The 25,441-nt window shown below is 45.9% G+C and overlaps 1 protein-coding gene across 3 annotated transcripts in view; it reads left to right on the top strand.

Annotated features, from left to right (window-relative positions):
- Positions 1-25,441, top strand: part of LAMA1 (laminin subunit alpha 1) — a 125,340-nt gene that overhangs the window by 51,142 nt on the left and 48,757 nt on the right. For all 3 annotated transcript variants that reach the window (XM_086372352.1, XM_086372353.1, XM_086372354.1), the window contains exons 10-27: positions 1,320-1,480; positions 2,176-2,316; positions 2,965-3,138; positions 4,754-4,855; positions 6,614-6,825; positions 7,626-7,737; positions 10,474-10,584; positions 11,947-12,074; positions 13,024-13,110; positions 13,765-13,976; positions 18,502-18,608; positions 19,317-19,494; positions 20,091-20,227; positions 20,913-21,149; positions 22,149-22,292; positions 22,913-23,092; positions 24,454-24,639; positions 25,195-25,322. In XM_086372352.1, the coding sequence (XP_086228478.1) occupies positions 1,320-1,480; positions 2,176-2,316; positions 2,965-3,138; positions 4,754-4,855; positions 6,614-6,825; positions 7,626-7,737; positions 10,474-10,584; positions 11,947-12,074; positions 13,024-13,110; positions 13,765-13,976; positions 18,502-18,608; positions 19,317-19,494; positions 20,091-20,227; positions 20,913-21,149; positions 22,149-22,292; positions 22,913-23,092; positions 24,454-24,639; positions 25,195-25,322 (2,737 nt within the window). The remainder of the gene's footprint in view (positions 1-1,319; positions 1,481-2,175; positions 2,317-2,964; positions 3,139-4,753; positions 4,856-6,613; positions 6,826-7,625; positions 7,738-10,473; positions 10,585-11,946; positions 12,075-13,023; positions 13,111-13,764; positions 13,977-18,501; positions 18,609-19,316; positions 19,495-20,090; positions 20,228-20,912; positions 21,150-22,148; positions 22,293-22,912; positions 23,093-24,453; positions 24,640-25,194; positions 25,323-25,441) is intronic.

Genomic DNA, 25,441 nt, shown 5'->3' with positions numbered 1-25,441 from the left:
TACAGGAACTACTGATTCATATGGAGAAGGAAATGGCAACCCACTCCAGTGTTCTTGCCTGGAGAATCCCATGGACGGAGAAGCCTGGTAGGCTGCAGTCCATGGGGTCGCACAGAGTTGGACATGACTGAAGCGACTTGGCAGCAGCAGCAGCAGCAGTGATTCATATCTGCAACCCACGATAAGATGATGCTGATGATGACAGTTACCTTTGATTGGGTTCACTAAAAAATACACATGATTTTAATTTTTAATCATAGCAAGTAAAAGTTATTTACCCACTCCACAGGCAAGGAAACTGTAGCTCAGAGCACTTGAGAAACTTGGCCAAGAGTCTGCAACTTTCAAAGCTGGCATTAAAGCAAAAGACAGTGCTCATCACCCTCCACCACTGGCTTCTGTACGTTTTCCCTAAAAAAGAATTTTCTGATATAATTGCATACAATATACCCATTTAAAGTGTACAGTCCATTGTTTCACCACAATCCAGTATTGGAATATTTCCATCACCCTGTAGAGAAGCCCCCTGACCCATTGGCAGTTTCACTGCCTGTTTCCCTTCACCCCTCCCCTGCCCCGCCCCAGCTCTAGGCAACCACTGAGCTACTTTCTTTCTAGAGATTTGCTTATTCTGGCCATTTCATAGAAATAAAAGCATAGAACATGTGGTCTTTAGTGACTGGCTTCTTTCAGCAATCATACTATTTTCAAATTTCATCCCTGTTGTAGCAGGTCACAGCATTTCATTCTTTTTTTCTTGCTGTATAATACTCCATTGTGTGTGTGTTTAGTTTACTCATTCATCAGTAGATGAATATTTGAGTTGTTTTGACGTTTTGACTATTGTGAATAATGCTGCTATGAGCCTTTGTGTAAAAGTTTTGGGGAAGACATATGTTTCCATTTTTCTTGGGTAGATACTTCAGAGTGGCATCTCTAGATCTTACGGCTACACTATGCTTAGCCTTTCAAGGAGGAACTGAATGGTTTTCACAAGCTACTGCATTATTTTACAGTTACATGTGTTTTCCATCTTTTCTTTCTTTAAACCAGGGGTGGTTGTCAACTATGTTCTATGGGCCATACCTGGCACCACTGTCTTTATAAATAAAGTTTTATTGGAACAAAGCTGTTTCCATCTGTTTATGTACCATCTGTGGCTGCCTTCAAGCCATATGGGCTGAGTTGAATAGTTGCAGCAGAGGCTGGCCAAAAAGCCTACAGTATGTACTCTCTGGCCTTTTATAGAATAGTTGGCTGGCCCCTGCTTTAAACCCTTTTACTTTCCTGTTGGATCATTTTGCCACTTTTCTTTGAAGGGAAGTGGCCAGGTCAGTGTCCATGCAAAGAAGGTTATGCGGGAGAGAAATGTGATCGCTGCCATTTCGGCTATAAGGGTTACCCGGAGTGTGTGTCCTGTGACTGCAACCCAGCTGGCAGTGTGAATGAGGAACCCTGCTCTGAGTCTTGTCTCTGTAAGGTATGTATGACAGTAAATAATCTTGAGCATTCATTTACAAGATGAATAAAGTCCTCTTCAGATTTTAAAATGCTTGAAAGTTTGGAAAACATAGAAGATTTAAGACAAAACGATACGAAAAATCCATTTCAATATAACAACCAAGCTCTAGATCCTTAGCTTCAGTCTTGAGTACAAAATCAGATGATAATATTTCAGACTATCTGGAAATTGTGACATCATGAGGCTTTGCATTTGTCTTTTTCTTTACCTGTGTCTGGGTCACCAGACATGTTTCCCGATAATGTCATGTTGTTCAGTTGTTCAGTTGTGTTCGACTCTTTGTGACCCCACGTGGCACATCAGGCTCCCCTGTCCTCCTCTATCTCCTGGAGTTTGCCCAAATTCACGTCTATCGAGTCAGTGATGCTACCTAACCAGCTCATCCTCTTCCACCGTCTTCTCCTTTTGCCTTCAGTCTTTCCCAGCATCAGGGTCTCTTCCAATGAGATGGGTTTTCGTATTAGGTGGCCAAAGTATTGGAGCTTCAGCTTCAGCATTAGCCCTTCCAATGAATATTCAGACTTGATTTCCTTTAGGATTGACTTGTTTGATCTCCTTGCTGTCCAAGAGACTCTCCAGGACTGTGTCATGTTCATGTCATTTTATTCTGTCCGTTACTGGTTTCAAAAGCTAATTGTTTGCTTCACTTGCAGGAAAATGTTGAGGGGAGTCACTGTGATCGCTGCAAGCCAGGATTCTATAACTTGGAGGAAAAGAATCCCCAGGGCTGCTCCGAGTGCTTCTGCTTCGGCGTCTCCGACGTTTGTGAAAGCCTCTCCTGGCCCGTCAGCCAGGTGGGGGCACCTTCCGAAAGCTGGGAGATGGGAGTGTGGCAGGTGGCATGGAGATTACGAGGACAGTCAGGGTGTCCTAGCTGTTTGGGGAACAGAGAGTCTGGGGGGTTGGTTTCTAGAGGGACAGCATGCTGGCTCAAGCTTTGGGCTCTTCCCTGACCTCCCTTCTCCTTCCTTGCTAGTGCCTGGGGAGGGGGGATTCTGGTCAATACTTGAGCAGGGCTAAGTGTTCCTGTGGGTGGTCTCCTGTCATCTCTACATAGGTGACAGATTAGGAGGATAGGATCTGGAGGCTTTATATAGGTTTTGGCATTTGGCTAAGAAGTAGGGGACAGCAATGAAGAAGTCAGCATTAGCCAGAGATGTTTTATTCAGTGCATTTATTGAGTTCTTTGCTATTGCTTTAATCTGAGATATATATCCATGGCCTGTACAGTTTTGCTCATCTATTTCTAATTGACCTGGGTTTGGGGGACTGTGACTCATTCTTAGGTTTTCTGGGTCTTTTGACCAGTAGAAGCCACGATGTGTGAACTCCATCCTGGTTGAGCTCTCTGGGGCTGCCCCTTCACTGTGAAGATGCTAGCGCTGGGCTGAGGGAAACCCAAAGGGATCCACACGTCTGAAATTCTTGGATCTTTTTTGAAGGTGAAAGATATGTCTGGGTGGCTGGTCACCGACTTGGTCAGTTCCAACCAGATCCGGTCTCAGGAGGATGCCCTGGGTGGACGTCACCAGATCAGCATCAACAACTCGGCGGTGGAGCAGCGGCTGACTTCCCAGTACTACTGGGCGGCCCCGGAGGCCTACCTGGGAAACAAGGTATCTGTGGTGACGGTGTCTGGGGCAGGGATCTCGAGCACATTCGCGAAGAACTTTGGTTGGCCTTTCACGTAGTCTCGTCATTCTCTTGGGCATTTGGCAGACTATCACATAGTGTTTACTTGCACCTGACTCCCATGGTCTTTTTATCCCTGCTTGACTTTACTACATCATTAAAATACGAACTTGTGTCCTTCCTGGCACCATGGTAAGCCCCTGGTAGGTAGGGGAAGCCTGTCCCCTTCTCCCATACAGACTTTCTGCCTTGCTCTGGGTTCCTGGGTCACCCGGGCCTTTGTGAAGGTCCCTTGCATCCCTGTTCTGTGGAGTCAGCCGTGTACCAGTTTTATGCTCAGTCCTGTCTGCTTCTTTGCGACCCCAAGGATTGTTGCCTGCTAGGCTCCTCTGTCCATGGGGTTTCCCAGGCAAGAATACCAGAGTGGGTTGCCATTTCCTTCTCCAGAGGATCCTCCCAACCCAGGGATCGAACCCGTGTCTCCTGCTTTGGCAGGCGGGTTCTTTAGTACTGAGCTATCTGGGAAGCCCATACCTGTCTCACTGGGTGTATAGAACATTCCTAGAAAGGGTGTGCAGGGGCCCCCTGCTTCTTTCTCATGATTGTTGCTCACGTGAAGTTCATGTTTAAGAACAGATAGGATCCTTTCCATTGTAAGAAAATGCTCAAAGGGGATTCTACAAAAGTGGGAAGTTGGTTGATATGATTTAACTTCTCCCTTCTGTGACGTGGTCCTGTCCCTCCTCACCAATCACGCACCTTCTCCAGATTCTGATCTGAAAATATATTCAGTGGAATATCCCTCAATGTCTCTGGCTCCCTACTTGCCTTAGCCTCGCCTTTGGTTTAAGTCATGTTGTAGGTTTCATACCATAGTCCATTTCTAGTTAATTTGATGGTTACATTTAAAATTTTATAGCTGTTTTGTATATGTTTAATTGGTGTTTATTTATTTTTTTAATGATTGCTTTTCTGCACTAAATTACAATCTTAGAAGTCATTTTCTGTTTAGAATGAGGTCTTATCACCAAAATTCGGTAGTTTGTATGCCTGGGATCACCTCTCCAATTTTTTTATGGTGCAGAAATTGGCTTCTGAACATTGTGTTGTTGTACCACAGCTGGCAGAAAAAAAAAAAATGTCTCTTTTACATTAAAGGATATGGGGTCAGGGAGAGAGCCCTTAGTCCTTCCTTTGGCTGATCACTCATGTGTCTGTCGTCCTCCCACAAGCACGGTGATGAGACCCAATGTTGAGACCGTAGTCCTGGGGCAAACTCTCCACCCGCTGCAGTTCTTCCATGAAATAAAGGTCTGTTGTTGGACTAACAGAAGTTCATAGTAATTTATCTCATTAGCTCTAAGAAGGACTGCATTTTCTGTGCATTTAAACAATATCCTGCATTTGGTGATGTCCGTTAAACAGAAGATTCGTATAACATGCTTCCTGTCCACTGCCTTAAATGTGAAGTCCTTACGTGCTGGGGCCTCGGGGACGCCTCGCAGCCCAGCAGTTTCCAGATGAGTCCTAAGCACCGTGTCCTCTGACTGCGGGCTATGCTCCCTCCTCTCGGTGCTCACTGTCCCTTCGTGGTTCCAGCTGACGGCCTTCGGTGGATTCCTGAAGTACACAGTGTCCTACGAGGTCCCAGTGGAAGCGGTGGATGGTGACCCCCTGTCTCACGCCGACGTCATCATTAAGGTAATTGCTTTCTTGTCATTGTGCTAGAGCCGAGGGCTTCGTGGGGGGTCAGTTTTATGACTAAAAATGTCTAAGAGGGGGTGCGATGTAGCGAGGAGCTCAGGGCCAGGAGGGCTTTCAGCAATGGTTTGCCTCTCGGGTCCCCTGAGACTAGAAATTTCCAGAACTGCCCGGGGGCCGCACTGTAGCTCTTCCCTTTATCTTGTAGTGGAGTTGTCTATTCACACTCGAAAGGGAGAAGGTTTTCCTCCATGTGGGGACTTCCTGATCGGCCTTGGAGCCCCTCCGCCCCTCCGGTCATGTCCTCCCCACTGAGTGACCAGAGTCTGGCTGGTCACAGAGTCTGGCAGCACAGAGTCTGGCTGTGTGGGGATAGGAGATGTGTCATTGTTTTTATCTCACCTCTGTCCCCTCCATCCCTGTCCTCACTCCCATCACAAAAAGAAACATAACTAATGAGAACCTACTATACAGCACAGGGAATTCTACTCAGTGCTCTGTCGTGACCTGAAGGAAATCCAAAAAAAGAGGGGATATATGTATGCATATAGCTGACTCACTTTGCTGGGCGGCAGAAACTAACACCACATTGTAAAGCAACTGTGTGCTTAGTCGTTCAGTCGTGTCCGATTCTTTGGGACCCCATGGACTGTAGCCCCCAGGCCCCTCTGTCCATGGGGATTCTCCAGGCAAAAAGACCGGAGTGGGTTGCCATGCCCTCCAGGGGGTCTTCCCAACCCTGGTGTCCTGCTTTGGGGGTAGATTCTTTACCATCTGAGTCACCATGGGGTTTCCTAAAAGAAATGCTAATTGTCCTGTCGGTCCTTGAAATTAATTTTACAAGAATTAAATTTTCTAATTAAAATAGGTCTTCTCCTAATTGTTATTTGACAGACTAGGTTAACAAACACTCCATATGAACAAAACCTAAGGTTGTGAAAAAATGAAAAATGGACATTACCCTTGGGGGTACACACATAGGTCAGAAAACACATGATGATAAATGGGCTCCCATCTGATTACTTTTATGACTTTTAAGAAGTGAGCATGACAATGAAATCTTTATTTTCAGTTATTACCCACCAATAAGAGGAAGTTAGGTTCACAGTTTTAGCTCGTGACATAAAGTGAACTAGGAGACAAATCTACATCCATCAGATACAACTAATGGACTGACTTTTAAAATCCAGGCTATCTTGAAAGCTTGCAACATACCAGATATTGGTGTGTATTCTCTAGTGACAGAATGCCAGCAAAGGCCGACAATGAGTAGAACTTGTGGGTTTTTAATAGGTATTTTCTTACATTGCTAGAAATCAGGAGGTTTATTACATGATTGTGTCCAGAAATGAGTTAAGATACTATATTCCAATAAAAATTGCAACAAAACCAAACAAAAAACTCAGCAAGGCCTTGGCCTTTGCTATACCCCTGAAACATTGTAAATCAACTGTACTTCAATTTAAAAAAAGATGAGGGGTATCAGATTGGTTGCTTTGAGGAAAACATGGTCTAGGGCTTGTCTGTGTTTCTTTTCTGAGATTAACAGAGGCATAGTCTTTAGACTTATTATCCAAATTCCTCTGAGAGGAACACAGTGAAATATCTCTGATACTTTTGGACTAAGGGTTACATGGATATCATTACATGTTTGGCCAAGACATGAAAAGCCAGGTGGCTGAATACAAAATTTGCTTTTCGTGTTTCATCATGAAAATGAATCATCAATGTATTTCCTCCTTGTTTTAAAAATGTTAGGGAAACGGAATCACTTTAAGCACCCAGGCTGAGGGCCTGCTGTTGCAGCCGTACGAAGAGTACTTGAACGTGGTTAGACTGCTGCCAGAGAACTTCCGAGATTTCAAGAGCAAGAGGGAGATAGATCGCGACCAGCTGATGACCGTCCTCGCCAATGTGACCCATCTCTTGATCAGAGCCAACTACAACTCTGCCCAGACAGCTCTTTACAGGTGTGTACTGGAACAGAGGGAAAACTTACAGTGGTCTTGCCTTTTGTACTGTATAGTTTATGAATTGTCTATTTTATGCATTATGTATTTTAAGTTGAATACACTTGATTACTTTCAGGACACAGCTAATGGAGCTGTCTGTCTTGGAGTTATTTTTCATCACTATAATTTTATCAAAAGTGTAAGAAGAGTTGTCCATGACCGATGTATCTAGTAGGAAATAGACTTGGTGTCAGGATCAGAAACTTTCAGGGTGGTTTTCTGAGAAATGAGGGGACAGTTGCCAGCAACATCTCACCTAGTTTTCACCCTCTTGATGTTAATGGGCTTAGATTTTTCACAGCTCGTGAGTTCAGCCTTAGTCATTTTGTTACTTCAAGAAGGTCTGTTTCTGGCAACTCCAGTCAGAACGTGCACAAAGAATACGGCTAAAGCAAACCAAAGGGCACACCCAGTGACAGTCTCTCTGCACTAGAGAGAGTTCAGCTGCCTGGGCTTGTTCTTCTGAAGTTCATTCTTCCGAAGGGGCCCCACGGAGCCGTGCCTCAGCTGTGTTGGGCAGTAGCTCATCTTTTTCTAAATTTTGAAGGCATTTCCAGGGACTAATGACAGCTCCCAGAAAATGTTCTGTTGTGAAAATCTCTCGTTACTTACAACACACTCACCTTTTTAATTAAAAAAAAAAAATCATTTTGTTTGAATTAAACCTTTTTTAGGAATTCGTCTTCTTTGAGGTTCTAGATGCTGCGTGCAAGCGTGTTAAGTTGTGTAACGGGCCCTATCTGTGTGTCTGTTGGTAGGTTGGATTCTGTCTCTCTGGACGTGGCCAGCCCTAACGTCATAGACCTGTCGCTGGCCACAGAGGTGGAGCACTGCGAGTGTCCTCAGGGCTATGCGGGCATCTCCTGCGAGGTGACTCTCCTCCTCCTTCCTGTCTGCTTCCTCTGCTCCTTCCTATGGGGGAAAAATGCGTTGAAGGTGATGTCATGATGTATGTTTGAATTTTAGTTTTGGAAACCCAGTGTTTCTAAGTTTCAGACTTTTGAGGGATCTTGGAATATAGGAAGCACATTGCTTAAAGAAATGTAGGGACTTTCTTGGCTGTCCACTGGTTAAGACTTTGTCTATGAACACAGCAGGTGCAGGTTCGACCCCTGGTCAGGGAGCTAAGATTCTGTGTGCTTCACAGCCAAAAAAAGAGAAAAAACCAAACAGAAGCAACATTGTAACAAATTCAATAAAGACTTTAAAAATGGCCCACATCAAAAAATCTTAAAAAAAATAAATCCGATTTCTCTGAAGCCCCTGGGAATACCCTCATAGGTGTCACTGTCTGGCTTAGTCAATAGGAAAGTTGCAGCACCCAAGCCATGTTTTGCATTCCTAAGGAGGATCGAACTTTGATCATATTTGAATATTTACCAGTTACCAACACTTGACCTGGAAAGCTTTGGCCAAGCCAGCCCTGTGTGGAGACCTTTGATGGCACCCAGCTGTGTTACTTATGTGGGCTCCACATCATATAGTCAGTGTATGAACCTACTCTTACATTCATTGCTAAAAGTAATCTGTTGCTTAAAAATGTTGAGGTATGTTTTGAATTATTTGGACATCCATATTGATAATAACTCTCTCTTACTGAGAACTTTGTATGTATCTGGCACTGTTCTGAGCCCTTTCCACATATTACCCCCATTTAATCCTTACAACAGCCCTGTCAGGTCGGCCCTTCATATGCTTTCTGTTCCGCAGATGAGGAAAGAGACACAGAGAGGTTAAGTACCTTGACGAGGTCACACAGCTAGCAAGCAGTCATATTAAGATTTGAACTTCACCCCTGGCTACTGCCATGAGGTCTTCTCACGTGTCCATGACTGACTGTAATTGTGAACATTTGTCATTGGCTGTGATTTCTTGGCTTGCGCTTTTACAAAGTGAGAACATTTAACTTATAATCTGTTTTTACCTTTACTAACTTTGTAGTTAATAAGGTTGGCCTGAAGCCTCCTGGTGCAGATATTTAATTAAATATTTTTATCTCTATTTTAAATATTTAGAAAAGTATTTTTGGTATGGGGTGGGGACCAAAGAACTTTTTTTTTTTAACATCTCATTTATTTTTAGGACCAACAAGAGTTCATAGGTCCTAATCCCTGTGGGTCTTGTGCTTAACGGAAAAATGACCCTCAGACCACCTCATAGTATGTGGATGTGAGCTTGGGGAGCCACAGGTAGTGCAGAGATAACCGTGGAAGTGGGAGCCTTGCCAGCTAGACTGGAAGGAGTCTGGAGGGCAAGTGGGCGGGGCTTTGGAAGGCAATGTTGGTGTGGGCGGGGCTTTGGAGGGTAAGTGCTCTTGTGGGCGGAGCTTTGGAGGGCAAGTGCTGATGTGGGTGGAGCTTTGGGGGGAAAGTACTAGTGTGGGCAGGGCTTTGGAGGGCAAGTGCTGGTGTGAGTGTGGCTTTGGAGCAAAACTGTGGGTGTGTGTGGGATGATGCTCAGGCAGGAACAGGAAGCTCAAGTCTTCTTTGTCAGGGTTTGTGTCAAGCAGAACTCATTCTGTAATCCAACTCTTGCTCAGAAGCTGACTTAAAGAATCAGGCAGCTGTTCACTGAGAATGGAATTTGGGGGAGCCCTGTAGCTGCCACACAGACCCCCAGGCGGCTGCCTGCTCAATGCCCATCTGTAGAGAGGCCTGCTGTACCCAGGGGAGCATGGCTGTGGGAGGTGATAGGGGACATTCCCAAGATCAGTGTGAATGAAGGCATTATACATTATTACTATAATGAAATGCTCTCTAAGAATCCTTAGAACAATAGAAAACAAGCCCACACCCCCTCGTGCCATGGCCCCAAGGGAGTGTGCCAGCCTCAAATGAATCATTCCCCAGTCTGCACTCTGGATGCATTTCTTGCCTGCTGTCGCCCTGGGTGGCCCATGGACAGGGGTCTTGCAGGTGTGCACACCTGGCGTTGAGTCATTGTATCAGCGCCGAGGACCAGAGCTAATGCTTCATGTTTCAGGTTGCATGTCTGTCAAATGGAGAGTCAATTGCTCAGGGTCACCAGGAGGATGACATGAAGTACAGTGTCTAGGGGACTCCTTGTCCCTGAACCTCCACGTTGTCAGACCAGCAGGAAGACCAAGGGAAGCTCACCTGTAACACTTGTTTTATTAAACTGATGGTATTTGACACAGATGTGCGTTTAACACCATGATAGCAACATTTTATAAATTTTAAGCAAAAGAAAAAATAGTAGAGGGGAAAATATCCTTTCCATTTACATTGAAATGTAAATGACTATTACATGATTTCTAAGAATGTTGCAGTGGAAAACTCCTATGATGTGCGCTGGCTTATTGAATAGCTATTAAGTTGTTGTGTGCATGTTTTCTGCCTTCAAAACATATAAGGAACTGGATTCTGGTGGTAGTTGCACCACTCAGTAAATTTACTGAAAAAAAAAAAATCATTGAATGCTATGCATCATATGGGTGCATTTTATGGCATGTTTGGGCAAAAAAATAAGTTTTCTGTTCCCGGAAGACTGAGTGGTTTTTGTTTCTAACATATTTGGAAAAGGGTGGTTTGCATTTTGCTTAAGAAGTTACCTTCACCTGCATGGTCACCTGTCCTTCTTTTGCAGTCCTGTCTTCCCGGCTATTACCGCGTGGACGGAATACTTTTCGGAGGAATCTGTCAGCCCTGTGAATGCCACGGCCATGCAGCTGAGTGTGATGTTCATGGTGTTTGCTTTGTGAGTCTGAGACCTCATGTGCCCCTCCCCCGCCCTGAAGCCCTGGCTCTGCTCAGAAGTGATTTTTTAAAAAATGCTTCCTCCACAGGGAACATCCCTGCCTTTGTGAACCCCAAAGGAAATCTGGAGGTTCAAGTTTAAGACATAGACTATCTCCTGCTTTTTATTTCTTGTTTTTTTGAAGAAAAGTTGCTTTGGTAATAATAGAAAAAGGAGGTATCATTTCACTGCAGGTTTTTTCTTGGGACAATAAGTAATGATTTCCTTCACAAGACTAAAAAATAACATAAAGGTAGAAAACGCCCACTGATTAAGCAAAGAAGATCAGATCTTTTAAATGCAAATGCTAGTAGATTTTAACATTATATTACATAGTATATCATACGAGGAATAATAAGATATCTGATAATCTCACTCATTTCTGCAATATATAATGCTTCATCATTGTTAGCAGATGAACTCTGCGAACAAGTCCCTCTTTCGTGCAGTAGAAGTTGAAACAGGGCTTAACAAATGTGTGGTTAATCTTGAGAATGAACTTTGGGGCAGATACAGGGCAAGACGTATTTTAACTTCAGTCAGGAATTCTTTTAGGCTCTTGTGCCCCCACACTCCTGGGCTCTAATGGATTCACCGCTCAGAGACGGAATGAATGTGTATGGTAATCAACTGAATCCTATTCACCGGCACAGCACAGAGGGAGGTTCATGCTTTTTCCCTAAGAGATTGATTGAGTAGCAGGGCAGGGAAAATTTAATGATCATGGGGAAGACCTCGGCGTGGTGCCGCCCATTGCTTATTCTCTCTGGAGCCTCATTTTTCTGTTTCTCTGGAAGGACAGCTTTCATTTAGCTCTTTGTCCGTGTCTTTGTTCTCTATAAGTGAAGTGTCTGTAGGGTGGCGTGGAAGGATGGCTTGCACGCAGACTCAGTCTTTCCACTATAAGTTCCTCCAGCTCAGCTTCCCATTGCTTAATGAGGTGGTTGTTCCTTTAAAAGCTCTCTCCCTCTTCCTCTCGGGTTTGGAGGCCTCTGCGCACACTTGGGCTGGGGGGGGGGGGGGGTCCACATTCTGCACCCTCTGCCGACCAGGATCTGAGAGCAGCTCTTTGATCCATTTTGTTACTGTAGAAGAGACCGAATATAGTGGTTGGAAGTGAAAGGTCTCTTCACTTCCTGTTTTCACAAATTAAAAGATTTTATCAGCCAGTCTGGAAACAGGCAGCCACTCCTCATATAGGAGTGTTTGCTGACTTGTTTCAGTCTTGTGCCTTTTTTTTTCTGCTTGGACTGCAAGTTGTTTGTGGGTAACTGAGGCTCGCTCAGCGGGCCAGAGCCAAGCCTCTCCACACGTGTTTCCTAGGCATGCCAGCACAACACCACCGGGGAGCACTGTGAGCGCTGCCTGCCCGGCTTCTACGGGCTGCCTTCCCGAGGGACCCCCGGGGACTGCCAGCCCTGCGCTTGCCCGCTCTCCACAGCCTCCAACAAGTAAGCCCGGCTCCTCCACCAGCCAGCCCTGCCCCGAGGGGCCAGGGTCCCCATCCAGACCCGCACTGATGTCTTCAGAGCAAGACCTGTGTGCAATGAGAATGTGAATTTGCCCCATGGTAATTAATTGGGACTCGAGATGGAGGAAAAGACTCTGTCTTTTAAAAAAAGCTTGACATGTTGAAGTATATAAGGCAGGTTGTGTGGTGGCAAAGACATTTGCCTGCCTTTTTCCCTCTTGGTCTCATGTCGATCATCACTTCCTTCAGTGTTGTGTGCCTACCAGTGGGCTAGGAAGTAGAGGGGGGCATGGATATGAATAAAACTTGCTCCTGGGCTTCAGGAGTATTTGAGCTAATGACCAAAATATGTAAATATGAGGCTCATTGGAAATGAACTGAATTCATTAAGTTGATTCAACAAATCTTTATTGAGTGCCTGGTATGTGCTGGGTATCATGGTAGGTGTCCTGAGTATCACACTGTTCAGCCGTGGCTGCTGGTGCCATGGCATCCACTGTGTGATCATGAGGACAGGGGAAGTATGTCCACTCTGCAGGGGGCATCTACCAGGGGCGATGCCCTGAGGAACCAAATTGGAAGTGAACTTGCTCTTGGCCAGTGTGGGTAGCTCTGAGGCAGGCAGCCCAGCCCCAGGGACTGGAGAGGAACTTGGCTTGATCATCAGAGCCGGCCTCCTGGAGGACATTGAGGGTGAGCCAGTGAGCCCAGACAGTGGGGAGAATCGCAGCCCAGGCCAAGGGACAAACAGGGAGTGTCTAGTGCCCACTGGGTGGGCTGTGTGACTGGGGGGCCTTCGTTTCTGGGCTAAGGAGTGAGGATCCAGTGAAGGTGTGTAAGGATAGGAGTGGTGGAAGCCAAGCATTTCAATATTTAGGAGTTCTGCACCATCCACTGGAGAACTGCATGCATCTCTGCTGTTTTGTCAGTTTCAGCCCCACCTGCCACCTGGATGATGGGGACGAAGTGGTGTGTGACCAGTGTGCCCCAGGATACATGGGGGATTGGTGCGAGAGGTACTCCTTCACTCAACCAGTTTCCACAAATGTTTACAATGAATTTTGTGTTTGTTTTTAAATGTGTAGTTACGTGTGGCTTTAAAGTTTTTGATATGTAATTATTATTTATAGACTCAGAGAAGCCAGTCGATCAATTAAAAAATTAATGTTGAAAGTCCATGGGCATACTTGGATCTCTCTGAGCTAACTTGAGTTCTCATCGGTAGCAATGTGAAACAGCCAGGAGTTCATATGTCTGTTCACACATTTGAATGTCCTTTTACTCTGGATAATCCCACAAGTGAGAGCTAGTTTGATATAAGTGTCTCCTGGTGCCTGGAGGCCAGGGGCTGTCTTTCCCGTGTGAGTCTTGGTGCCAAGTCTGGCTGGTCTCCATGGGAGGTGGCCTCCCTGAGTGGTGGGATGCGGGTCGAGTTGCCTGGGTCTGGAGCCTGTCCTAGGAGATTGTTGGCTTATTTGGACGCACTCCCCACGCCTCACAATGAGTGATGGGATCTGTGAATGCCTGAACTGGGAGCCGCGTTCCTCTCACAGTAAATCTTAGGTGAAGAGTTAGTCTGATTGATTAACCACTCAGAGAGTCCCTGGATGGTGGGGGACCGTCTACAGTAATTGCATTTGTGCGCATCTCTGTCTCCATCTTTTATACAGATGTGCAGACGGTTACTATGGAAACCCAACAGTGCCTGGAGACTCCTGCGTCGCATGTAACTGCAGTGGCAACGTTGACCTCTTGGAGCCTGGGAGCTGTGATTCCGTCACCGGAGAATGCCTTCGATGCCTTGGAAACACCGACGGCCCCCACTGTGAGAGGTGTGCTGACGGTTTCTATGGGGACGCAGTGACCGCGAAGAACTGCCGTGGTGAGTGTGTGGGCTGTTGCAGCTGGGTCCACTACTTGCCACCTCGTGAAGACTCCACTCATCTTGTGCTCATGCTGAGTTGCTAAGTCATTTTGGACTCTTTTTTGACCCCATGGACTGTAGCCCACCAGGCTCCTCTGTCCATGGGATTTCTCAGGCAAGAATACTGGAGTGGGTTGCCAGTTCCTCCTTCAGGGAATCTTCTTGACCCAGGGATTGAACTTGAGTCTCCTGCATTGGCAAGTGGAGTCTTTACCCCGAGCCACTGGGGAAACTCATCCATCCATCTACCTACCATCAAACAGTGCTCGGCCCAGGAGGTCACTTGACCTCATCTGCACTGGGTTAGCTCGATCAGTTACTCCAAATGGAGGTCAAGTGGCCTAGAAAACACACAGCCTCCCATTTCAGGAGGAAGTGGTACTCCACAGAGTGCTGGCACTGCTCCCAGGGACTGAGGAGGTGAAGGAAGCCTGTCCTGTTTGTCAGGTAGATGCTAAGGGCTTCTTGAGGCAGATGGGATTTCAAGATGTGGAGTGGTAAATGGGGAGACCCTAGCCCTCAGATTGGCACATCTCAGTAGTCTTTGCCTGAACTGCTGACTCCATGTCGCTCTGCAGGGCTCAGCTCAGACTCTTGAGATGATACACTGTGCAGAATCAGTTACTGAGAAAAGCAAATTCCCAGGATGACAAACGTATAGCCTTAGGTCTGATACAGCTCTCCGTTTTATTTTTTGCACGGTTCTTGAAAAAGGAATGAAAAAATAAAAATTGCAGTGATCTGTTGTTCTGATGCATGCGTGCTAAGTTGCTTCAGTCGTGTCTGACTTTGTGACCTGTAGACTGTAGTCCTCCAGGCTCCGTCTGTCCATGGGATTCTCCAGGCAAGAATACTGGAGTGGGTTGCCATGCCCTCCTGCAGGGGATCCTCCCCACACAGGGATTGAATCCGTGTCTCTTATGTCACCTGCATTGTTAGGCGGGTTCTTTACCACCATAACTACCTTTTTGATAGTGAAGTTGCTCAGTCGTGTCTGACTCTTTGCGACCCCATGGACTGTAGTCTGTCAGGCTCCTCCGTCCATGGGATTTTCCAGGCGAGAATACTGGGAGTGGGTTGCCATTTCCTTCTCCAGGGGATCTTCCCGACCCAGGGATTGAACCCGGGTCTCCCGCAGACAGACTGTTTACCATCTGAGCCACCAGGAAAGCCCCTTTTGATGATTTCACCGTTTTGATGATTTCCTATAAATACTGAAGCCCGGCTATGCTATTACAATGTAGAGACACAAGAGGGAGCCAGTGATACAGAAAAGATGCTACCTAGGAGGACAAGGGATGAACAAGGTGTTAATGACCCTGGGCTTAGGAGCCTGATGTTCAGCATCTTGATTGACTATCATAGGAGATGATAATTATCATAATTATGATAACCTGTGATTGTGTAAAGCTTCAAAGTTTACAGAATGCCTTCAACCATTCTCATGGCTTTTCTTTTCACGTTTATCGCAAACCTCGATGATTGTTCATTTGTCACTTACTGCATGTCTGTTACTTCCCAGGCACTATGCTAAGTATTGTGATGGGAGTTGGAACTTTATCAGACTTGAAAAATCCTAAGTCTAGTGGGGAGCTATATAGGATGGTGTACCAGGGAAGCACATGTGTGTTCAGGGCATTAGGGTCTGAATAACACAGGGTAGCATCCGGGGTTACATGGTCACCAAGCAGCCATGTGGTATTAGGCAAATTTATTAACCTTGCCTAGCTGCTATTTCCTCATTCGTAAAATGGACATAAGTATATGTGTACACTAGGCCTTTCTGAAAAATAAATGGGATAACAAATTCAAAGTTCTAGACAGTAAAGAAATGGTAGCAATTATAATTGCTAGCAATAAGAGCAGTAATTTATATTATTTTTCTGTATCAATACTGTCCAATATAAATGCAAGCCATGCATGTAATTGAAAATTTTGTAGTAGCCACCTTTTAAAAATTATAAAGAAATGGATGCTGCTGCTGCTGCTGCTAAGTCACTTCAGTTGTGTCCGACTCTGTGTGACCCCATAGACGGCAGCCCACCAGGCTCCCCCGTCCCTGGGATTCTCCAGTCAAGAACACTGGAGTGGGTTGCCATTTCCTTCTCCAATGCATGAAAGTGAAGAGTGAAAGTGAAGTCACTCAGTCGTATCCGACTCTTAGCGACCCCATGGACTGCAGCCTACCAGGCTCCTCCATCCATGGGATTTTCCAGGCAAGAGTACTGGAGTGGGGTGCCATTGCCTTCTCCAAGAAATGGATGAAATACGTGTTAATAACACATTGTATTTAACTCAATATATAGAAAGTGTTATTTTATCATGTAATCAAATTTTCAAAGTGCTAATGAGATGATTGCTTTCTTTTTTTAATAATGAGTCTTCAAAATGCAGTGCATCTTTTATCAGATCAGATCAGTCGCTCAGTCGTGTCTGACTCTTTGCGACCCCATGAATCACAGCACGCCAGCCCTCCCTGTCCATCACCAACTCCCGGAGTTCACTCAGACTCATGTCCATCGAGTCAGTGATGCCATCCAGCCATCTCATCCTCTGTCGTCCCCTTCTCCTCTTGCCCCCAGTCCCTCCCGGCATCAGAGTCTTTTCCAGTGAGTCAACTCTTCAAATGAGGTGGCCAAAGTATTGGAGTTTCAGCTTTAGCATCAGTCCTTCCAAAGAAATCCCAGGGCTGATCTCCTTCAGAATGGACTGGTTGGATCTCCTTGCAGCCCAAGGGACTCTCAAGAGTCTTCTCCAACACCACAGTTCAAAAGCATCAATTCTTCAGCGCTCAGCCTTCTTCACAGTCCAACTCTCACATTCATACATGACCACTGGAAAAATCATAGCCTTGACCAGACGGACCTTTGTTGGCAAAGTAATGTCTCTCCTTTTGAATATGCTATCTAGGTTGGTCATAACTTTCCTTCCAAGGAGTAAGCATCTTTTAATTTCATTGCTGCAGTCACCATCTGCAGTGATTTTGGAGCCCAGAAAAATAAAGTCTGACAGTGTTTCCACTGTTTCCCCATCTGTTTCCCATGAAATGATGGGACCGGATGCCATGATCTTTGTTTTCTGAAGGCATCTTTTATAGCCTATCCTAGGGCTTCCTAAGTGACTCAGTGGTAAAGAATCAGCCTGCAATGCAGAAGGCACAAGAGACCCAGGTTCAATCCCTTGGTAGGGAAGATCCCCTGGAGAAGGAAATGACAGCCCACTCCAGTATTCTTGCCTGGGAAATCCCATGGACAGAGGAGCCTGGTGGGCTACAGTCCATGGGGTTGCAGAAGAGTCTGACACAACCTAGTGACTAAACAACAACAATAATTAGGATGCTAAATTTTCATCAGAAATACGTGATCTACATTTAGGTTACATAAAATTTAGTGTTGAAGAAGTGGATTCATACACCCAAGTTTTTCAAACACATTTACAAGTTTTCCTTTATGTACATCCAGCCTGACATAGCTGTGTGATTTATGGTAAATTATATCATCTTCCTAAGTCTTAGATTTCTCAGCAAAGAGAAAAATAAATTTTTCACCAAATAGAAAAATGTTAGTGCTTCCCTTCTGTGTTTGTTATGAAGGTTAATTCATTTATTCCACATTTTGCCTGTAATGTGACAGACACAAGCTGACGGGTGTGTGCCCTGCAAAGTGTGCCACACACAGTGTGCTTGGGGCTGAGATATTTCGTGATGTTTTTCTTACATGATTATGCCATCGGACAGAGTGTGCATTTTCTAAGCCTAAGCATTCCTAAATAGTACACATCATGGGATATCTTGTCAGTGAACATATTACAAATTTTAAATGAAGTGAATATTGACAGCTGTGGTATGAATATCAATTCAACCTTTCTTGGACTCGTTAAATTGCATCACTTAGACAAGGTGAGGGACTTTGTAGCTTTAAACATCAATATTCTGGCTGGAGATGAAACTGCAACCTCAGCCCTGAATGCCTGAGTCAAACAACTCAGGTCTTAGAATAAGAAATATTTCATTAAATCATGAACTATAATATTAGTTATCTAATTAACTAATATTATAAACTATAATATTAGTTATCTACATGGCTATAACTCAACTTAAAATAATTTATATATGATTGGAATGAGCAAATGGCTAAATAACTTTTGAAATCTTTTTTGCATGTTTTTTAATGAAGTTTGGTTGATATACATTGGCAGCTCATTTTAAAAATTTCAAGGAATTCATGAAATTGGTTAAGCTCATTTGCAGATTATTACCTTAATAGTTTCAGTACATTTTTTTGTCTATGATGGTTCCTTGCACCAACCTTATGTTGACTCACTCAGAAAAAGAGTAAATTTTTAAAGTTATTGCAAAGCAATCATTTTGTTTTCATTTTCCGATTTGAAACACGAATGTGTAAGATTTCTCCTTTGGGGATTAAGGGACTATATATGAGCCATATCCATAAATAGGCACAAATATGTCTTCTGTGTGTGTTAGCCTGTGAATGTCATGGCCAAGGCTCCCTTTCTGCCGTCTGCCACCCGGAAACTGGACTCTGTGAGTGCAAACCACACGTGACCGGACAGCGGTGTGACCAGTGCTTGGTAAGATGCCTCCAGGTCCTTGAGTACAGTTCATGTGTGCATCAGTGTTGACGTCTGGAACTGGTTCAGATGAAATGGATCATGACTGCCAGAAAGAGTGGGTGCCTGCAGCACGGTGGTGGGAGCTGCTGTGCACCCATGTCTGGAGAGTGTGTATCAGTTCTGAGGGTGGTGGGATGATGTCACGAGTCCTTTGTGAGCTTGTGACACACGCAGGTGCTGATTTGGGAAATGTTCTAGTAGATATTTTGTTTTTGTCATTCAGTCTCTAAGTCATGTCCGACTTTTTGCCACCCCACGGACAGCAGCATGCCAGGCTCCTCTGTCCTCTGCTATCTCCCAGAGTTTGCTCAAACTCATGTCCACCAAGTCGGTGGTTAGTAGGTTGCTGCTATTGCTAAGTTGCTTCAGTCGTGTCTGACTTGGTGCAGCCCCATGGATAGCAGCCCACCAGGCTCCTCTGTCCCTGGGATTCTTCAGGCAAGAATACTGGAGTGAGTTGCCAGTTCCTTCTCCATTAGTAGTTACTGCTGCTGCTGCTGCTGCTAAGTCACGTCAGTCGTGTCTGACTCTGTGCGACCCCACAGATGGCAGCCTACCAGGCTCCACTGTCCCTGGGATTCTCCAGGCAAGAATACTGGAGTTAGTAGTTACTAGTCACTGACTAAAATCTGTTCTATCTTCTTCCGCTCTGCCCCCATGAAACAGTACGGCTACTATGGGCTGGAGACGGGGCTCGGGTGCCTGCCCTGTAACTGCAGTGCCGGCTCCCTGTCGGATGACTGCACACCAGAAGGCCACTGTCTCTGCGTCCCGGGTGTGGCCGGGGAGAAGTGCGACAGGTGTGCCCGTGGCTTCTATTCCTACCAGGACGGCGGCTGTACACGTAAGCGCTGGGATTCAGCATTTCAGACTTCCCTAGAAAAGTGCCTAAACTTTTCTTGGAACTCTCCTTCGGCTTCAGACTAATTCTGTTAAATTCCTTTACGTTTTTTCTTTACGTGTAGGAATTCATTCCTTGTTTTCTGTTTCCTGATCCCTGTTCTGGAAAGTCCATAAGCCTTGGTCAGGCTGTACTAACTGTGTGAGCTTAGGCTAATGACTTGCCTTAGCTTTGGTCTCCTCATCCGTAAAGTGGAGGAGCCGATTAGACTCCATCCAGGAGTTACTGTTAAGGTGGTACTTAGAGTCCTTGGCACAGTGACTGGCACACAGAGGCTCAGTAAGCCTTAGCTGTCTGCTTTCCCCACCTGTGGAGGCCTTGCCTGGCCTTCTCTCTGTTTCTCCGATGCCTCCTGATCATCTCTCATGCAACAGCCTGTCATGAGACATGGTGGGGTCCTGGGGATCATGAGGTCTCTTCAGGAGCTACAGGAGTGGTTGAGATTATTAACACAGGCAGACACTGCAGCAGCAGCATCTCTGACTTCTTTGGTTGACCCGACGGTCCTGATCCCTAACAAGACTCCATATCTCTTGTAGCCTGCGACTGCGCTCATACCCAGAACACCTGTGACCCGGAGACCGGGGAGTGTGTGTGCCCGCCTCACACTCGGGGTGCAGCGTGCGAGGAGTGTGCAGACGGACACTGGGGCCACGACCTAGAGCTTGGATGCCAGGTGTGCGCTGCCACCGCATGTTTTCCTCACTGAGAACCACTTTGCTGGGTCCGGTTTCGTTCTGTTTCTTTTATCTGTGTGCTTAATTTTACCCTGTTGAGTGGCTTCATGGTTTCTAGTCATAACTCAGCACCCATGGTGGGAATCAAAGTGGAAGAAGTGACATCCTTAAAACGCAATATTCTAAGTTTTCTTCAAGAGCCTACCTTTGAGAAATTGACAGCTTAGTAGATCAAAATTTTATTTTACTGCCTTTTAAATATATTCTGCAATAGACGCTATCTTCCAGGAGAAGGACATAAAGTGCTTTCCTGGGGCAGGGCACATATGTCTCGTCTTCCACGGTTCTATTTTTCTGTGTTACTTTTGTCTGTTAAATGTAGAGTTTGCGTTTTGAAAACAGAGGGAACATTACTCGTCTTCTAACATGATTTTGCTGGACTGCTTTGACCTACTAAGTAGATTGAATTTCAGTCCACAACTGTGGCCCAGCATGCAGGGGTTCGACGATGTCCAGCAATGTGGGTCCTGTCTCTTGATGGCTTGTGTCGTGAGTTCCAAAAGCAGCAGTGAGAGAGGTCCGTTTGATTGTATGGTTTCTCCAGGTTTCCTGTCGTCCCTGTCTGTACACATTGTGAAAATGTAAAAGCTACCTTTTGATTTATTTCACTGTTGTCTCTTCCAGGCCTGTAATTGCAGTAGTGTGGGGGCAGCCAGCCAACGGTGTGATGTAGTCACCGGCCACTGCCGGTGTAAGCCTGCCTTCGGTGGACGGACCTGCGAGCAGTGCTCCCCAGGGTACAAAGGCTTCCCCGACTGCATGGCCTGTGACTGTGACCCGAGAGGGACCCTGGCCGACACCTGCGACCAGGAGCAGGGTCTCTGCAGCTGTGCCCAGGAAACCGGAGCCTGCTCTTGCAAGGTACTGGCCTCGACCCCACTTCCTTTCCACCCTCTCACTCATCATCATGACTTCAGGGCTTTCACTATTTAAATAAGCACCTGGCTTCTAGATGCTTCTCTTAATGAGTTTGCACCGCCTTCTGTGTCTGAGGTTAAATTCTGTGTGTGCTCTTCTAGAGTGATGGATGATGCTTTAGATGGAATTTGTACAGTTTATTACAAGTGTCAGATGATGGAACTGATTTGAAAAACATGCCGAGTTTTCTATCATGTGTCCCGGTTGGCTGAGTAGCCAGTCTGTCTTGAATATACAGATAAAATAGATAACAGGGCTTCAGGAGAATGTGTGGTTGTACAGCTGGTAAGTAACTCTTCTCTTGCGCCTGCTGGGCAGACTGGAGGAAATTTGCATCGATTATTTTCCCAGGAGGTTAGATTTCAACATCGTACCTAGCTCTGTGAATTTTCATTCGTTTTCCCATTGTGCTTTGTTACCAGAAGGTCCCTGACCACTTTTCTGGTCCTTTCCTTGGGCCCAGGAGATGAAAGCCTGGTCCTGGGCTGATTGGTGGTGGGGGATGAGGGAGGGGAAACTCGAGTGGGTTGGGGGTGATGGGATTCTCAGTGGATCTGTGCTTGGTTCCCCGCGTCTGTGGCCTCAGTTCTCACCACAGACGGCCAGTGCAGGACAACCGGCCCAAGGCTCTTTGCCTGACTACTCAACCAGTCCCATGGGGACTCACTTCAGGAGGATCCGGGCCCCCTCCTGGAGACTCACTAGGGTGTCTACATTTTCCTGAAGCTTCTGAGATGATTCAGATGATTAGCTGAGCTTGGGAATCACTGATTCTGAGAGAACTGATGCTCAGAGTGGTTGAGGAGCCAGCCTGAGAAGCAGCTGGTTCATCCATGCCTGTTCATCCAAAACGGTTTCTGTGTTTGGTTCCATTTCCGTTTGTTCAGAAACCGTGTCTCCTTTTCTCAAGTAGAAGTGAGTGTATCGCTTTGTCCCCTTTAGGAAAACGTCGCTGGGCCTCAGTGCGGTGAGTGCCGAGCCGGCACCTTTGCTCTGGACAAGGCGGACCCTCGGGGATGCACGCCCTGCTTCTGCTTCGGGCTGTCGCAGCTGTGCTCAGAGGCCCAGGGCTACGTGAGGACGCCAGTGAGTCACACGCGCATTAAGCGTTCTGTTTTTAACCCTCTACCATTGGGAGCTGGGTCCAGGTGGGAGAGACAGTTAAGTACTTGTGTTGCATTTTCCTCTTACTGCGTCAGAAATTCTTGGAAGCTAATTTGAGATCATTAAGAATCAGAACTCTAGGATTTCCCTGGTGATCCAGTGGCTAAAGACTCCGAGCGCCCAGTGCAGGGGGCCAGGTTTGATCCCTGGTCAGGGAACTAAATCCCGCATGTCACAGTAAAGATTCCACAAGCTGCAATTAAGACCTGCGAGGCCTAAAAAATAAAAGCCTCAGAGCCCTGCCTTTGCTGTCAAGGAAGTAAACAGAGCAGAAACCAAGATGTTGGTGTCGCTGTGTGCTAACCTGCCCACAGCTTTAGTTGGAAGATGAAGTTGCAGTATCTCAGTGGTCTCCTTCATGTCACTGAACATTGCCCAGTATAGCACTTTCAGTTCATTTTAGTCCAGCTGTTTAAGTTTAAAAGAAAAGCCTTTCTTATTCCTGTTTGAGTAATGAAGCCATCTCACCTGAAACAGCGAAGCCTCTGACGGTCTGAGGTGCAGAGTTCATTCACGTTCTGTGTCCTCCCCTCCCTGACTAGGTGACACTGGGCTCAGATCAGCCTCTGCTGCGTGTGGTTTCTCAGAGTAACCTCAAGGGCACAACCGAGGGGGTGTACTACCAGGCCCCCGATGTCCTGCTGGACGCCGTGACCGTCAGGCAGCAGGTCCACGCGGAGCCGTTTTACTGGCGGCTGCCCGGACAGTTTCAGGGAGACCAGGTGAGACAAGCACCCAGCCTAGAGCCCCGTCCACCTTTCCTGGGGGCAGAAGTGCCGGTGGAAGTCACAAGGGCCTGGGTTGGCCTATTCCTAACAGAGTGGGTATTAGTCTCCTCTTCTTCGAGGGGATGGAGTGATTAACACTTAGAAAAAGTCCTCCAGGTGAATGGTTCTTTTACCGTTTTCATTAATTTTAAGGGGTTTCCCTGGTGGCTCAGATGGTAAAGAATCTGCGTGTGATTCAGGAGACCCAGGTTCAATCCCTGCATCAGAAAGATCCCCTGGAGAAGGGAATGGCTACCCAGTCTAGTATTCTTGCCTGGAGAATCTCCATGGACAGAGGAGTCTGGCAGGCTACAGTCCATAGGGTCACAAACGACTTAGCACACACACACATCAATTTTTAAGTCTTTTCAAGTGAAAGTCGTATTCCTTTTCTCCCTTTTAAAGCAATCACTCAACAAACATTTATTTATTTTTTTTTACTAATAGAGGCTCAGTACAAGCCTGGGTGCTATGGCCTAGGAGGGTCTTCTCAAGAATTTGTCACCTATTTGGGGGAAAGAAAAGAAACGAAGACATGGTTTGCATTTTTGCTTATATAAATACATGAGTTGATGTGTGAATTCAACCTGATTTTTGAAACTTGGAAATATGTTCTCCAGTGGTTATAGATCATGTTTAATTCAAGGAGCTTGAAAATCATTAGAATGATTATCACATTGCTTTGTCACTTTGGAGCTCACCTTTGTTGGCATCATTAAGAGAAAACACTGGGGGGTGATGGGTTTGACTGTGACTTTGATGGTGGTGGTGGTGGTTTCAAAGGTGTACTTATCCCCAACTTATCAACTTGTATTCAATACATAAATGCAGCTTTTTGCAGCCAAACACACCTTTATAAAGTGGTTTTAATATCATATATGAAACGAGTCGCCAGCCCAGGTTCAATGCACAATACTGGGTGCTTGGGGCAGTGCACTGGGATGACCCAGAGGGATGGTACGGGGAGGGAGGAGGGAGGAGGGTTCAGGATGGGGAACACGTGTATACCTGTGGCAGACTCATGTTGATATATGGCAAAACCAATACAATATTGTAAAGTTAAAAAATAAAATTAAAAAAAGGAAAAAAAATAAAGTGGTTTGTAAAACTTTTAAAGGATTGCGTACTTAACCACAGCTTGGATCAACTTAAGAATCCAGAACTAAGTAGAATTAGAAGGCAGCACATGTCAAACAACATATTACACTCAACGTGATGTATTTTTAAAGATTTCCTTCAAATGGCAGCAGGCTTATGCTGAAATATCTTTAAACCAAGGCTATGTCAGAGACGTAAACAGCACTTCTCTCCGACAGCTCCTGGCCTACGGCGGCACACTGCGCTACAGCGTGGCCTTCTATGCTTCCGATGGGATCGGCACCTCCAACCTGGAACCCCAGGTGCTCGTCAAAGGAGGCCGGACCAGGAAGCAGGTCATCTACGTGGACGCGCCGGCCCCCGAGAACGGAGTGAGGCAGGAGCAGGAAGTGGGGATGACAGAGGTGACTGAGTGCTCTTTCCACATACAGTCCTTGGGCTGGGAACTCTGCATGTAATGAAATCATGAAGCTGCTATAAATAAGAGAGAGTGAAGAAGGCTTTGGGTCAAAATTCCATTGGGTTTAGCAAGGTTTCTAAAAGGATTCAGATCTCTATTCTCAAGAAAGGCGTATGAGGCTCATGTTCATTTAGTGCGAATGCAGCTTAAATCCTTTATCTGAATACAGGAGTCTCAGCCTACGGAGTCTCAGCCTATGAATGTAATGGTTCTGGGTTTTTGGATGCCCTTGAATTTGGGACGTGTGTGTTCCTTCCTCCAGGAGAGGTTTACTGATTGTTCTCTGTGTGGCTGGCCCCAGCGGAGGTGTTACGAGGTTGTTGATAAATGAGGTGGTGGGATGACTGCGCCCAGCAAGTGACAGGAGAGCTTCCATAGTTAAATTTAAGGTCACGCACAGAGCTGGGCTTACTGCTGGAGAAATCTCTAAAGGAATTAAGTTCACGTGCCTCTGATGATCTGTACCCTAACTTTAGTTGAATGTGCTTCTCATCCGCAGAGTTTTTGGAAATATTTTAACTCTGTTTCTGAAGAACCTGTCACACGTTCAGATTTTATGTCTGTTCTTAGCAACATTGAGTACATTCTCATCAAAGCCTCTTATGGCCAAGGATTACAGCAAAGCAGGTACTTGGAAATTTCTAGAATTTTTAATGTATCTTTCTTATTTGAAAGCAAACCTTAAGGACTTGGTTCACTTCATCTCCCATTACCCCATGTTGTTAATATATATATCTCTGTTCCTC

Source organism: Bos grunniens, chromosome 24 (genome assembly GCF_055505025.1).
Source record: "Bos grunniens cultivar Pamir isolate PY7600 chromosome 24, Bosgru_T2T1.0, whole genome shotgun sequence".
Lineage (NCBI taxonomy): Eukaryota > Metazoa > Chordata > Mammalia > Artiodactyla > Bovidae > Bos > Bos grunniens.
Note: the sequence above shows the minus strand (reverse complement) of the source record. Positions and strands in the feature narration are given on the sequence as shown.